The 15849-nt window shown below is 52.1% G+C and overlaps 1 protein-coding gene across 1 annotated transcript in view; it reads left to right on the top strand.

Annotated features, from left to right (window-relative positions):
• The first annotated feature begins 715 nt into the window (after positions 1–715).
• Positions 716–15849, top strand: part of USP7 (ubiquitin specific peptidase 7) — a 65494-nt gene continuing 50360 nt past the window's right edge. The window contains exon 1 of the mRNA XM_023246944.2: positions 716–865. Within this exon, the coding sequence (XP_023102712.1) occupies positions 784–865 (82 nt within the window). The 5' untranslated portion in view covers positions 716–783. The remainder of the gene's footprint in view (positions 866–15849) is intronic.

Here is a 15849-nt window from a genome sequence, read left to right on the forward strand (position 1 = left end):
TCCCCTGCTCCGCCCTCCGCTGCCGCTCCGCCCTCCTGCTCGGCGCCCTCCCGCCCGCCCGCCCGCTCCCTGCGCCGCCCGCCCGCTCTCCGCTCGCTCGCTCGCTCGCTCTCGGGCCCCCCATGCGGATGTGACATTTCACGCCGCCGCCATTTTGAGAGCGAGCCGAGCCGAGCCGCCGGGCGCCGCGTCCGCTGCCGGAGCCCCGACGACGACGCTGAGGAGGCGGAGGCCGCAGCGCCCCGAGCGCGGCCGGCCAGTCGCCCGCCCGCGCCGCCGCCGCTCCCGCCGGCCCCAGGCCCCGCAGGCCCGCCGCGGCCGGCCAGGCCTCCCGCCCGCCGCGCCCGGCCCGAGGCGGGGCTGACTCCGCGGCCCCCGCCCGGCCGCCCTCCGCCCCCGGCCGGCCCGCGGCCCCGCAGCCCCGGCCCCGGCCCCGGCGGCGGGAGGCGGGCCCCGCGGCGGCGGCGGCGGCGGCGGCGGCCGCAGCGAGCGACGAGGCCGCCCGGCCCGGCCCGCCGGCCGCCCGCCCGCCTCGGCGCCGAGATTGGGCGAATCGCGAGCAAGTACGTGCGCGTCTCCCTGCCGCCGCCGCCGCCGCCGCCGCCGCCCGCCGCGGGCCGCCCCGGGGCCGCCGCCGCCGCCGACGACGCGCGGGAGGAGGAGGAGGAGGCCGCCCCGCCGCCGCCGCCGCCGCCGCCGCCCCGGCTCGCCGCCGCCGCCGCCCGCCCGCCGGGCCCGCAGCCCGGGCTCCCGGCCGCAGGCGAGGCCCAGGCCGCGGCCGACATGAACCACCAGCAGCAGCAGCAGCAGCAGCAGAAAGCGGGCGAGCAGCAGCTGAGCGAGCCCGAGGACATGGAGATGGAAGGTGAGGCCCGCGGACCGGCCGCGGCGGGGCCGGGGGGCGCCTTCCATTGTGGCCGGGGGGAGCCGCGGGAGCCACGCGAGGGGCTCGCCATCTTTAAGCAGGCCCCGGCGGCCGCGGGCCTGGGCCTGGGCCGGGCCGGGCGAGGCTGCACCGTCATGCCGGGCCCGCGCGCGCTGGGGGCGGCCGGCGGCCCCCTGCCCGGCTCATTGTCCGGGGCGCCTTCCGGCACAAAGCGCCCGGATCCCGGGCTTGTGAATGAGGGCCCTGGCCGCCCGAGGGACGCTGGCGTGCTCCGGGCTGCTGGCGGCCGTCGGGTCGGGAGCCGGGCTCCGGGGGGGGGGGGGGGGGGGGGGGGGGGGGGTGGGGTGTGGGTGGGGGCGGGCCGTGCCCCGTGGCGGGCGTCCCCGGGATCTGCCTCGCCTGGCCCGGTTCCGGCCGGCGAGCTTGGGGAGCGCTCGCCCTCAGTGGACGCGGGGCTCGCCCGCACCTGCTCGCGTGCGCTCCCCCGGAGCGCCCACCAGGGCTGCGAGGCGTTCCCCCGGATCCCTTTAAAACGGCAATTCCTAGCGTTGGGCTTCATTTTGGAGCAACACCTGCAAGGAAGGCACATGTTCTCCGCCTTGGGACTGGCCCCGAGTTCTGAGCCGGACGCTCTCTGTTTCTACTTACCTGTTTGGGCGGGGGGCGGGGAGGGGAGAGTTGGGTTACCCGACTGTGTGCGGTGCAGTCAGCATCCGGCCAGGTGTGTGTTTGCAACTGCGCGAGAGCCCCGCCGCACATGGCTACCTACAGCCGAATCAATCCTGACTCCAAAAGTAACTTAATTTTCTGCCCTTCTGGCAGCAGTTTCCTCAGGTACTTCCAGATACGGGGTCTTGGTTATAAAGGTTTGATGTCAAGAGTCTTTGGTTTACATATTTCGGGCCAAGTTGGCCATTGGAAGGCATCTTTTAGTTCTCGTGGCCCCAAGTGTTTAAAAGAGCAAAGTCAAAATAGTCTGGAAAAACAGCTTTTTTACCTGCCTTGAGGGGTCAGACCGGCAGGAGCCAAAAAAGGGGGTAGCTAAGTGAACTGGGCACTGAATGTTCTTAGTTTGCTTTTAGCCAGCGATCTCGGGTTGCATAAATGAATGGAACCTTGCTCAGGAAGCTGAGGCAAAAGACCACATTTGTCCTGTCGGGTGGCTACACGTGTGGGGCACTGCCTGCCACCCTGGTTGGTGGGAACACTTAACCATGACTGGTATTCCCCTGTGAATGACGTACTGCCAGTAATTGGATGTTCACTGAAAAAAATGGCTTGCCAGATTGCAAAAGGCAAAGTGGTGGAAATGCCTGCAGAAAGCACTTCCCAGTGGTACTTAACAATGGGCAGTCGTGGGGGACAGGAGAGCAGAGTCCGCGCCAAGGACCGGGCTATGTATTTCCTTTGGCTTCAGGAAGGCAGTAGCTTCACGAAGCTTTTGGCATGGGTGATTAAACCAGCTAGTTGCAGGAATATGTTGCTGAGACAATTTTGGGTATTCCTTTTATGCCACATAACCAAACAGGTTGCTTTTCAGTCCCTCCCCCCCTTTTTTTTGAATAGCGCTCCATCAAGACAAAAATCCAACAGTGCTGGCATGCTGATTTTCCCTATATGTCGTTTTACCACTTTTCCAAGTGTTTTAAAATAGTAGTGAGAAGCAATAAAGGTGGACATCACTGAAGGACCTATTTCTGATACAGAACTGTCTTTGGGGAAATCGTTATGCCCCGAGTTCTGCGGGCTTTTCTGTAAGATTGGAGAGTGTTGAGGGGTAGTGGAAGAATTTTCAGAAATCCACAGTTCCAAGAAATCCACACACTCCATGCTTGCAAGATGACTTCCTTTTCTCATGGAGTTTTATTTTCATATCAAAGTTTGTATTGGAAAGGTCACCCCTAAAATCATTTAGTCTGCGAATTTACTGGAATCTCAAAATTGGAGGGGAAGGTTGCGGTTATTAATGCTGATTTCTAAAACTTACGAAAACTTGTTTCTTTTGAGTGGACCTCTGTCCCAAATTCATTATCCCGCCGATACCTTGCCTCTGTAGGACTTGGGATTGTCAATTCCCTGTGAGCACCCACAGGTGTGTGGTTCACAAAGCTGCCTATCAGCCTTTATTAAGCTTCCCACTCCTGAAATGTGCTGGCCTTAAATATTGTAGTTTAGGATCAGGAAGAGGGGAAGAATCCTTCCTACTAAAAAGCCAGCAGGGTGGGATTTAGTGACAATCAACTCCATTTGGCTTCACGTGCCAGGTTATGCTACTGCCTTGAACCTGCACTGAGTCCAATAGAACTGGCAGCTGGTAGCAGTTAGGGTTCTGATCAGCTTGAGGAAGGGAAGGCTTTGTCAATGAGGAGCATCCTACCTGCCCCTCCTGGGCAGGGCCGTTTCGGAGGAGCTTGGGAGACTGGTTAGGTCGGTTGTTCTTTCCTATCAGTAGGTCAGTGTTAGTTTGCTCTCCTTCTCACTCCACTTCTCTGGGATTGCATTTGCTTTTGACGGAACTTTGCTCGGTCCTTGCGTATCTGCTGTAGAGTAACAATGCTCACGCTTTGTTATTTTAAAAATGACTTGTTGTGAGCAATTGTGAAAGTTACAAAGGGTGAAGGGCAGAAAGGGAAGAGACGAGGGACAGGACGGCAGTTCATGGGGTCGGACCCCATGCCTCCTCTAGGTCCCGAAGCAGTTGATCACACGTTTCAAGTGGGGAGACACACGCGGTGGTGGTGGTGGTGGTGGTGGTGGTGGTGGTGGTGGTGGTGGTGGTGTTATTTGGTCTGGCCAGGAAGGAATTCACTTAGCAGTTTATTCCTTGTCTAACTCAGAGGAGGTGCGGGCTGAGGGGCTGAAGGAGCGACTTGTGCAGGCCTCTGCCCTCTGAGTACTTGGAGCGGTGATCATCTGGTCAGTGCTGTGCCCTGTCCAGTCAACAGGAAGTTTTCCCAAGGCCCTTGCTTCTGCTGCATAGATGGGCCAGCACAAATGTAAATACCCTGATGTTTGTTCCTTGCTTTTTCGGCCCCTGTGAGCAATCTCCATTGCAGAGTGTGATCTCTTAGACTGTTGGGGACAGACAGTTTTGTTTGACCTCGGTACAACACTCAGACCACTGCCGTTGGGACACCAAGCTGGGAGCAAATCAATGAGTCATCTGCAGTTTGCAAAGAATTGATCATTGACTTCTGTGTTTTTGGTTGGGAAGAGGCAGCACTGGTGGATTTCTTTTTCTTTCAAACTTTCTTGGGGAGGTGGAGTTTCGAGTTACCCTTGTGCTAAGGCAGGTTTGGGAGTGAAAGGGAGTTTCCTTGCACACACGCACCCAGATAAACCAAACTGGGCACATTTTATTCTGTCTAAAACGCAAGTTGCCTTTTCAGATAGCCCTGTAACAAGACAAAAATCACGGGAATCCCTATTTTTCTCTCGCGTTAGCCTTGGTTGGTAAAAGAACTGCGAAGCTACAAGATGAAAGTCAACTTAGAGAACCCAGAAGAAATGCAGAAAAAAATTAGGCCAAACCTGGAAATGTCTGACTCTGAGCCTGGCAGGTTTTGGTAGGATTGGAAGTTACTCCCCACAGGCATCAACCCTCTCGATTTTCTCAGGCTGCTGATTTTGATGATCTGGGAACAAATAAAAGATTGCTAACAGCAAATATGGGAAGAAAGTGAGTACCTTCCTCCTTTATTTTTATTTTTATTTTTTTGCAGTCAGCTTGGTGGAAAGGGAGAAAGGGGCCACTGAGTTCCAGCTCCTCGTGGTGCGGCAGTATGGTAGGCTTGAGCACAGGCTTTGGGCCAGGCCTGAGTTTGAGTGTGGACTTTGCCATTTAATTGTGTGACAAGAGCACAAAGCTCTTGTAAAGTAACGTGCAGAGAACTGGGAGTGTGGATGTTCAATTCGTGGGGTTCCTGGGACAGTGGAGCCTTGCACGGGAGGAAGCGATCGACTTAGGACCAGAGCATGGCATACACAGGTAAGGCAGGTTATGATTTTCCGTGGTGTGCAGAAATGTTCTACGGTGATTATGTCCTAGTGTGGACTAGGAAGAAAACAGGACCAGCCTCAATCTAAGCAGCATTATGGAATTCTGGGCTTGAGATGCCTAAAGAGGTACTTAAGATTAATGGTTTAATATTTTAAGAAACATCTGTGGATGACGGAGGACACGAGTGGGCTTGGGGCGCTGAGACACGGGCACTGAAGTGTGCTCAGCTCAGTATCCCTGTGATAAAGAGTATTCCTGTTCTGGGAAAAGTTTTAGAGCATGTAATGATGATTTGAGGTTGAGAATCAGGTCACCCAGTCTCCACACTTCGGGAGTTGGCCTTGAATTCTTCTCTCTGGATCCCCACATCCTGTTACCAAGCCCTTTGGTTTCAGCCACCACCCTAAATGAGGCCCCTGTTGCCTCATGCTGGGACTTTGCAATAGCCTTCTTGCTGATGTCTGCTTCCATCCCTCCCGAACCTCACACGGCTCGGGCAGCTCTTTGAAAGTAGACTGCCCGCAGGACCGCTTGGCCCCTTCACTGCCCTGCTTTAGGGGGGCGCAGGTGTGCTGTATGTGGGGAGTCACACAGTCCCGTGTAGGCCATCAGAGTCCTCAGGATTGGCCTTGGCCTTGGCCTTCTTTGTGCTTTGGGGTCCGAACACACACAGGCTGGTGCTTCCTGGGGTGCAGCCCAGCTTTGGGGCCTTGCATAGACACCGATGGCTTCTCTTTTGAGAATGCACACAGGATGGATACCCCAGGACAGTGGTTCAAAACCTGTTCCCATGCCACCTTCTCCCTAAACCTTTCTGGTTGCCACGGCTGTTTGGCTTGCACTGGAGTCCTGTAGACCGTGGTTGTCCCTCGCATACCCCTCTCTTCCTCAGTGTTGGGTTGTTAGTGTGGAAGGTGACCGTCTCCTGTTCTTTTTTTTGTTGTTTTGTTCAGTGTACTTGTGGGGGATATTCATTCAGGAAAAAGCAATTCTAAGGCTAAACGGTACAACAGGAGGTGGCTGGCTGGCAAGGTGGTGTGTGAAAGAGAAAGCCGAAGCCATAAACTGATGTTGCTTTGATAGCTGCTAATTCAGTTTTATTGCTTTTAACGTAAGTTGCTTCAGATGGCATTTTTGATCCTTTTGGAAGGAGGAGCTCATTTCTGTTTTCCAGACCAGGGTGTTGACGGGTCTATATAAATTACTGACGGTTTCTTCTGAGTATTTTAAAATTTGGTTTTGTTACTCTCTTCTGGTTTTTTGGATGAGTAGTATGCAGCCTGAGTCTTTTTGTTTGATCTCCAAGGCAAAGGGATCTTACTCTGGAGACAGAGTTGTAACGAGGCACTTCTTGACACGTACCGTGACAGAGTTGACTGTTCAATGTCACCTGCTTCGTGAACTTGTCCTGAACTTACTTGGACTTAAGAAAGTTGGAGGAAGCAGGATTTTAAGTGTCACGCGTAGGCAGGAAAGTCAGTTATGCCATTTTTCTAGTAAGTTAACACATGCCTTGGCTAATGAGAAGTCAGACGTGTTGAAATTCTCTTGAAGAGAAGCAGGCCTACTTCTGAGGGTTGGTGAATTAGAACTTGGAAGCTGGGAATGGGGGTAATGAGAGAGTCAGGAAATACACGGACCTGGGCAAGAGCTGAATGCTTCCAGAACATGGGGACGACAGGGCTAAGTGGGAGTCGAGCAGGAGACGGGGAAGGGAGAGCTCGAGGGCTGCACCCTGAGAAGTGGTGGCACGGCATGTTGTTGGGGTGGCAAGAGCTGGGGTTGGAAGGCCTCCGGGGGGGAACAGGGAGCACGGTGCTCCTCGCCCCGCCCGGTGGGCCCTCCCTGGCCCCTGTGCTGCTTGTCACCAGCTCAGTTCTTAGGCCAGCCTGGAGGTGTGGAGACTGCGCAGGTCACCGCTGCTAATGTGGACACACATGCCCAGGGGGGCCCGTGTCCTTTGGAAGAGAACAGGTTACCTGCCTGAGGGAGCTCTAGTCCACCGTTTGCCACGTGAGTGGTCAGTCTGAGTCTCAGGGTGGCGGTCGATCCTTTTTTTTCTGGTCGGGTGTGGGGGAGAGGGTCGTTGAGAGTCTGATAGCTGGGGAGGAGGAGGTTCCCTTGTGTGACCACAGCGGTTCTGTGTGATTCTCCTGCCTGGCATAGACTATTCAAAGCCTAGGTCCTCCGGTTTTGATTCCGTGCCAGTGACTAAATTGGTTTTCCTGACATTCTGATACTGGTAGGACTCTTGTATCGTGTGCCAGCCCTCAGCATATCCACCTGGGGAAGGCCTTGCTCTCACAGTAAGTTGCTAAACTGGCCTCTGGTATGAGTTTACGAGAGTGGCCTGTCTTGTAGAGTGTGATACGCTCCAGGGTGTAGCCACAGGTGTCTGGGTGGAACTAAAACTTCTCTTGGCCACCCCTCCTGCCACCCGATTCATAGTACTTTCAGAAGGAGTTGATGGGGGATTATTCCGAGGGAGACCCTGTCCAGTGGCTCTAATGTGTTGGCTGAGCAAACCCCATCACTGCGGGGTCCCTTATAAAAGGACTTATGGGCCCTGTACCTGGAGTTGGAAGTATGTTTCATCAATGCGACTTTCAGGAATAGGTTCTGTTTCAAGGCTCTTAATTGACCCTGTGCAGTGGCTGTCTTAAAACGAGTGCGTGTAACAGTTCTTAACTGTCGGTGTGGTTATGCAGCCTAGCTTCTCTTAGTGTTGGGTGGGTGATTTTGAAGTGCCTGCTTCTTGCATTCGGTGGTTTAGATCACCGTGGAGGAGACATTATTCAGTCAAAGAAACTGTATGTGAAGTGGTTAAAAACATGCCTCAGTCCATAGTGCTGTTTTGTCTCCATCATGGACATTTACAAGAATTGTCCCCAAAGATTCTCAGCCTTTCTCTCTTCTATGCTGAGTGTGTAAGGATTAAGAGGATGCACAAATCGGGTGGAAAAGCCTGACTCGCAGAATGCCCTCAGAAGCAGCTGGTGGGGGCGTGGGTTGCTGTGGCCCCTTTGTGAGCCCCAGCCTTTGGGCTGACTCTCCCACTCGAGACTGCGAGCGGTAGTGGCTGAGGGGTCGCTTGTCCCGGGTTGGACTGGAGTGGGGTGCTGTCCTAGCCAGGATTCCTCATTTCTCCGAAGCACTCCAGGTCTCCTGCCGGTTCTGATGAGAACAAACTGAGATCAGGTTCCTTCTTAGGCCCATCTTTCTCCAGAAATCCACTTGTTTTCATATGGGGGGGAGGAGGAAATGCCACATGGGTATAAGGACCCGTGCAGTGCATTACAGTGGCCACCAGCCCTGCGATTTTAGGTTTAAAATAAAATTGGGGCGCCTGGTTGGTACATTTGATGGAGCATGCAACTCTTGATCTGGGGGTCATGAGTTCTAGCCCCACGTTGGGTGTAGGGTTTACGTTAAAAAAAATTAGGGGCACCTGGGTGGCTCAGTTGGTTGACTGTCTGACTTTGCCTCAGGTCATGATCTCGAAGTTTGTGGTTTCGAGCCCCCCATCAGACTCTGTACTGACAGCGTGGAGCCTGGAGCCTGCTTCGGATTCTGTGTCTCCCTCTCTCCTCCACTCGTGCTCTGCCTCTCTCAAAAATAAATATTAAAAAATTAAAAAAATTTAAATTAATCCTATTCCTTAACTGACTTGCCATATTAAAAAATGTTTTTACTAGCCACATTTCAAGTGATGAATAACCACACGTGGCTGGTGGCCACCATGTTGGACAGTGCAGGTACAGGGTACTTCTGGCAACGGCAGAAAGTGTTAGTGGCCAGTGCTGACCTAAATGATCTGGTTGGATCCTTGGCTGGTGGTGTTTCTGGAAGCATTGGTATCACATTGAATGTTGGGAAACTTGCAGTGTGTTCTGGGAGAGCTCAGTTAAAATGAATAAAATAGTTCTTGGGCAAACCCTATAGAGCTAGCTTCTCCAGTTATTTGTGGTGAAGAACCAGGTTTTTTCTTTAATTTCTAGTCCACTGTGGACATTCTAGACTGTATTTTGTAGAAAGACAGTGCCAACAAACGATGTAAGTGAAATACAAGTAAACCTACAAAATACAAGCCCAAGTTTATTATTAATTCAACAAATGTACAGCTAACTGTTGAAATCAGTGATTAGAACAAACATACATCCTAAGAAAGAAAATAACAGAAACCGTTTGTGTTCACTGAAAGTGTGTGTCTAGACCATGAGTATAGAGAGACCCTGTTACACTGGTAACTGCCGGTCGGTCCGCTCTGGTAACCAAACCCGACTTTGTGTGAAGTCGCAACCCCCACATCGAGAGCCTCCATGTGTAGTTCTTAAAGTAACAGATGATCTCGCTTCTGCTGCTCATGGGGGCTGATGTTTATCCCCAGTGTTTCTGTTTTGCTAATACTCCTGCGAATTCAGTGCTAGAGAGGTACACCGAGAATGGGGGAGATTTTTAAAGTGATTTTCTAGAATTTCTCTGTGGACAGCTTCAGCCGTATCTTATAAGCTCAGAGCTAAGTTCTCTTTTGTTCAAAGAAGTGGATTGAGGATCATACCTACTTTGGGGTTGCAGTTAACAAATGAACTCTGAAGTCTCGCAGGGTGTAATGTCCGGTGTGACAGGCCCATGCTTGGGTGTTGCGGGAAAGTCACATCACTGGAAAGTTCCTACATTCCATCTTCATTGTGGTTAGGTGCACAGAGGGGCACCTGTTCGCCGACCCTGTGCAGGGCTTCTCGTTTTTAGCCCTGTCCTCTTTGTCTTCTTGTCTGGCTTCTAGAGGGACCAGGAATGGAGGCTTGCATTCTCGCGGCCGCAGAGGTGATCTGTTGTGGTTCTCACAGAGCCTGGTTAGCGGGGCTCCTGTGTACCAGACATGTCCTGCCTACGGAGGGCCGGAGTTCAGGTGCCAGGTGGACATGTGCACGGCAGGGCCTCCGTGAAGGGCTCCGAAGGGGTGGTGGACAGGAGGTGGCCGTGCCACATAGTAGGGTCGGGACTGGCTCCCCTGGGAAGGGTGAGTCAGCAGAGGCTTTCCTGAGGGGGGCACACGACCGGTTTTGAGAAGCGGGGCGCTGCGCTGGAGTGGTCGGAGGCAGATGTCGAGTAGCACGACAGGGTTGGTCGGATCGGGACCTGTGCGTCTGTGTCCGTGGTTTAGGGTCTGTGGGAGGTGGAATAATGGCCCCCAGAGATGTCCCTGTCCTAATCCCCAGAGCCAGCAACTGTATTGCCTTACGTTGCAAAGGTAAGTGTCCCTAATGGGGAGAGTATCCAGTGCTGTCCAGGTGGGCCTGGTGTAATCCTAAGGGTCCTGAGGTCGCCGTGTGGGTGGTGTGGGGTGGGAAGGCCTTGTTGGCTCTGAGGATGGAAAGGGGAGCCAAGGAATGGGGGAGGTCTCTAGAAGCTGGAAAAGGCAAAAAATAGGTTTCTCAGGGTACCTGGGTGGCTCAGTAGGTTAAGCATCTGACTTCGGCCCAGGTCATGATCTCCCAGTCCCTGGGTTCAAGCCCCGCATCGGGCTCTTTGCTGACAGCTCAGAGCCTGGCTCCTGCTTCAGATTCTGTGTCTCCCTCTCTCTCTGCCCCTCTCACCCCTTCATGCTTTGTCTCTGAAAAATGAATAAACTTTAAGAAAAAAAGAGGGAATGGGGCGCCTGGGTGGCGCAGTCGGTTAAGCGTCCGACTTCAGCCAGGTCACGATCTCGCGGTCCGTGAGTTCGAGCCCCACGTCAGGCTCTGGGCTGATGGTTCGGAACCTGGAGCCTGTTTCCGATTCTGTGTCTCCCTCTGTCTCTGCCCCTCCCCCGTTCATGCTCTGTCTCTCTCTGTCCCAAAAATAAATAAAAACGTTGAAAAAAAAATTTAAAAAGAAAAAAAGAGGGAAGAAAAAAATAGATTTCTCCTTTGGAGCCTGCAGAAGCTACACAGCCCTGCTAACACCTCGATTTCAGCCCAAGGAGCCCAGTGTTCAGACTTTTAATCTCCAGAACAAAGAATAAGGGTGTGTTGTTTAGGCCAGTAAGTTTATAGTAATAAGTTCCAGCAGCCATCTGAAAGTCATAGCGGATCCGGGGAGGTGGGTGAGGAGCAGGTGTGTGCCCGATATTTGTAGCTGGCCTTGAACCTGTAGGGGGCTTTGGTGAAGCCCGATGAGTGCGAGGCTGCCCATCCTCACTGAGGACCCCTCACTCTGTTCTGGGCCACGTGATGTGCGGGCTCTCCGAGATGGCTGTATCATCACCCCTGCTTCATAGCAAAGCAGAACAAGACACCGAGTTACTCAGGGTCAGTAATGGGATTTGAACCCGTGCAGTCTGGCCTCACAGCCGATGGCGATTCGTCAAACCCAGTAGACCCCGTGGGTCGTAAAAGACGTGGTTACTGCTTCTTAGCTGAAACACCTTTGCTGCCTTCTCCCGTGTTCCTTCCCTCGCCAACCCTGAATGGTGTGCTGCAGTCGGTCTTCCTGGTTGAGCGTTTTTGTGTGGTTCACCACACGCTTTGAATATAGAAAGTAGCTCACTGCCAGAAGTGGTTGGGGTCACGTGTACAGTTCAGCAAGTGGATGTGTGGGTCAGGAAGATACAGAGCAGAATATTATGTGCTTTTAGGGCAGGTGCCTCCCTCCTTCCGAGAATAGAATTGAAGTAACTGAGTCAGGTATTCAGTAACTGTTACATACTGAGATCCCTAGCTGAAATGGATCATCCCTAAAGCAAACCATTTGGGACTCTGGGTATATGGAGAGATGAAAAGTTGAGAAGGTTTATTAGCAGGGGCTCAGGATGTAAACATACTGCATTTCAGAGTTTCTGATTCTGTGGAGCTGGGTACCAGAGCCCCAGATTCCTTTTCCTTTTTTTTGTTTAGTATTTTTTTGTTAAGTTAAAAAAAAATTTTTTTAATGTTTTTATTTATTTTTGAGACAGAGACAGAGCATGGGCGAGAAAGGGGCAGAGAGAGAGGGACACAGAATCCGAAGCAGGCTCCAGGCTCTGAGCTGTCAGCACAGAGCCCGACGCGGGGCTCCAACCCACAAACTGTGAGATCATGACCTGAGCCGAAGTCAGACGCTCAACTGATTGAGCCACCCAGGCGCCCCCCCCCCCTTTAATGTTTGTTTATTTTTGAGATAGTGCCAGCAGAGAGAGGGGGAGGGGCAGAGAGAGGGAGACAGAGGGATCAGAAGAGGAGTCCGCGCTGACAGCAGCAAGCCCAATGTGGGGCTCAAACTCACAAACTGTGAGATGGTGACCTGAGCCGGTTGGACACTCAGTGGCTGAGCCACCCAGGCGTCCCAGAGACCCAGATTCCTTAACAAGGTGGGTGCTGAAAGAAACGGGGTGACCTAAGAGGCCATCCTCCTTGCCTCATAGCCACCACCTAGCCGTGTGGCATTGCTTTTATGGCATATATTGAATATTTTTGGGGGGGGCCCCTCTTCCCCTGACAGGGAATGCGAAGGGAGAAAAAAAAAATAGACACATACACACAGACACACACAATTTGTAGGCTTTGGGGAGCATGTTTAGTTTGGAAAGTGATTGCAGCAGTCAACGTCTATAGAATAGTTTTAAGAAACCCTAACATGGCTTGATGCTAGTCTTTGCATCTTGGACACAGCCGTGCGCTCTCACCAACCATAGGTGGGCGCTGGTGGTCCTCTTGGTGGCTGGCTCCGCTCCAGTGCCGTAGGGTGATGTGAAAAGCACGGTCCCTGCCCCTTTAAGTCTTCAGGACGATTTGCTTGGTTGTTAATTACCTTGGCGTGTATATGGGGAAGGGGAGAACTGGCACTGCAGATCTAAACGTTTTAGGGTCAGTAGTTCTTGGAAATCAGAGGCTCTTATTTAAAATCTAATTTCTATTTTGATGAAGTTAGATCCAATCATTTTTTAAAATTGTTTCTTAATGTTTTATTTGTTTTTGAGAGAGAGAGAGAGACAGAGCCAGATCAGGGAAGGGCCAGAGAGAGACGGAGACACAGAATCCAAAGCGGGACCAGGCTCTGGGCTGACATCAGGGAGCCTGATGCAGGGCTCAAACCCGTGAGCCGTGAGATCATGACTTGAGCTGAAATTGGATGCTTAACTGACTGAGCCATTCAGGCACCCTGGTCCGATCAATTATTTGAAGGTCTCTTGGTTTTCTTGAAGTACTCTTTTCATTTTGGGTGTGATATCAGAAGCCGTTCGGTCGTATGATTGTGCGTTAGAGCAGAAAGTGTCTGTCCTGCCCCTGCTCTACGATGAAGAAACCAAGGCTCTGAGGGATGGAATGATTTCTAGATTCACACTGACCAGTGTTGTAGCCAGTATTCACTCATGACTGAGTAGATTTAGGCTAATAAAAGTTAAGTAAAATTAAACATTCAGTCACTTAGTCTTACGAGCTGTCGTTCGAGGGCTTCATAGCCACCACATGTGGGTCGTGGCTTTGGTATTGGACAGCGCAGCTGTCTATGGAGAATCTCCATTAGCACAGAAATTTGGTGGGCAGGGATGCTCTGGACCCATCCTGTGGACTGGATTTTAGCTCTGCCTCTTTAGTGCGCACTGCCTTGAACAGGATCATCTAGAATAATGGGAAACCGAGCATTTTCTTCTGTCATTACTTAGGAAGAAGGTTCCCCAAACCGGCTCATCATAGTGCATACCTGCTGGTAATCTTGGAATCACTGCTCAGGCACTGGGGATAGGGGTGGTTTCTCAAAGATGAAGAGGTGATAAGATGTCTTTGCTTAAGGAAAGTCAGCAGGATGTAGATAGGTCCCGTGAGCACAGAATTCGTGCAGGATACAAAGTGATGAATGCCACAAGAGGTGAGGAGATAAGGCTCTGGAGGTGGAGAAGAGAAAGATTACGTTGGCTGTGGGGGAAGCAGCGAGGTCTGGTGCAGTGGTGTGGAGAGTGGGGTAGGAGGGCTGGCTGGGTGGTTAGGGTTTGAGTTCCAGGGAATTTGAGGTGAGAGCCAGAGGCAAGGCTTCCAGTAGGTGAAAATAGAGGCATCTTTGTATTTCCCGATATGTTCTTTGTGGTATAATTAACACGCTGCGTGGTGTTTCTTTCCTTTTCTCCCCATCAGACTTTGAGATCAGGGGAGTAGGGAAGAGTCTGGGTCATTTGCTGTGCTTCCATCCACAGTTTCTCTCCCACGTAGTACAAATAATCAGGTGCACTGCATTTTTGTATTTTAGTTTCAATCAGATGGGAACACGCCACAATATTTGCTCTTAATTTTACCTGCTTTGGTAACAGTTAATGGAGGATTAGATTTGCACCGGCCCTTTTGTAAGTCTTTTTGATAAAACGTGTTAGTCACCATGATTTGAAAAAAATTTTGTTTATTTTTGAGAGAGACAGAGCAGTAGCAGGGGAGGGGCAGAGAGAGAGGGAGACACAGAATCTGAAGCAGGCTCCAGGCTCCAAGCTGTCAGCACAGAGCCCGACTCAAACTCACAAACCGCGAGATCATGACCTGAGCCTAAGTCAGATGCTTAACCGATTGAGCCACCCAGGTGCCCCTAGTTAAGTTTTTTTAATGTTTTTTATTTTTGAGAGAGAAAGAGACAGAGTTGTGCGCAGGGGAGGTACAGAGAGAGAAGGAGACACAATCTGAAGCAGCCTCCAGGCTCTGAGCTGTCATCGCAGAGCCCAATGTGGGGCTCGAGCTCACAAACTCATGACCTGAGCCAAAGTTGGACACCCGTCTGATGTAGCCACTCAGGCACCCCCAAATTTCGAACATTTTCGTTACTCCGAAACGAAATCCTGTACTCATTAGGGACACTCCCCATCTCCCTACAGCCTAGGCAGCTGTCCGGCTCCTCTTTTTCAGATTTGCCCCTTCCGGGCCTTTGGTATAAATGGGATCCTGCATTGTGTGTGGTCTTTTGTGTCCAGCTTCTTGCACTGAGTATCTCATCTTCAAGGCTTCTTCATGTTGTAGATGCGCCAGTGCTCCATCGAATGGGACCTCACCGTGATTTCTGTTGGAGCAAGAGGATGTGCGGGCTCCCACGATTCTGTCATCTGTAGTAGGTTTTATTTGATACGTTAAAAATTTTTTTTCCTTTTAGGGTTTGGTTATTTTCCAGCGAGCGAGAGAGACAGAATACGAGTGGGGAGGGGCAGAAAAGGAGGGAGACCCAGAATCCCACGTGGGACTCTAACTCAGAGACCGTGAGATCATGACCTGAGCCGAATTTGGACACTTAACTGAGCCGCCCAGGCGCCCCTTATTCAGTATGTTTTAAGGGGACTTGGAACCTTTCTGTGGCTGTGTATGTGCTTCACTACTAAATGAATGAACCGGGTGGCGCAGGGTGGGGCTCTCGGTGTCATTTGAGGGTTCAGTCAGAGCAGCAGCGGAGATGAGGGGTTGAGTTAGATTTTACCATGCACAACTGTGGGCGCCGCTGACCATCTGGTGACAAGGGATCTGGTGCTGGAGTCCATCGGCGTGGGGTCTGAGGGGAGTTGAATGGGAAGCAGGGTGAGTGAGGCCGAGCTGGAACCACACCCCTGTGGGCCTCTCACCGCTTCCAGGTGCCGCTTCCAGGTGCCGTTCCGGAAGGGCCCAGAAGGCCGAGAAACCCTCAGGCATAAAGGAATGTGGTCTCCTTGACTGCCGACTTCCAGGTTGCGGGCATGGTGGCTCCCAGGTGGGAGCTCTGCAGAGTAGAGTAGGGCTTGTGATTCCAGTTTTGCTAGCCCTGCACAGCGCACATCCCCCACTCGGTCTGGTCTTTGGACTCAAACTTTTTTTGCTGTCAGGATCCTGTTACGCTTTTTAAAGAGATGAAAACCCCCAAGAGCTTTAAGTAGGTGGGTTGTGTCTGTCATCATTTGCCATATTAGAAACGAAACCTGTGACCCGTCTTCGTTGCTCATTTAAGAATAACAAACCATTATGTGGCAACACGAATAATGTATGTTTACAGGAAATAAATATTTTCC

Source organism: Felis catus, chromosome E3, assembly GCF_018350175.1.
Source record: "Felis catus isolate Fca126 chromosome E3, F.catus_Fca126_mat1.0, whole genome shotgun sequence".
Taxonomy (NCBI): Eukaryota; Metazoa; Chordata; class Mammalia; order Carnivora; family Felidae; genus Felis; species Felis catus.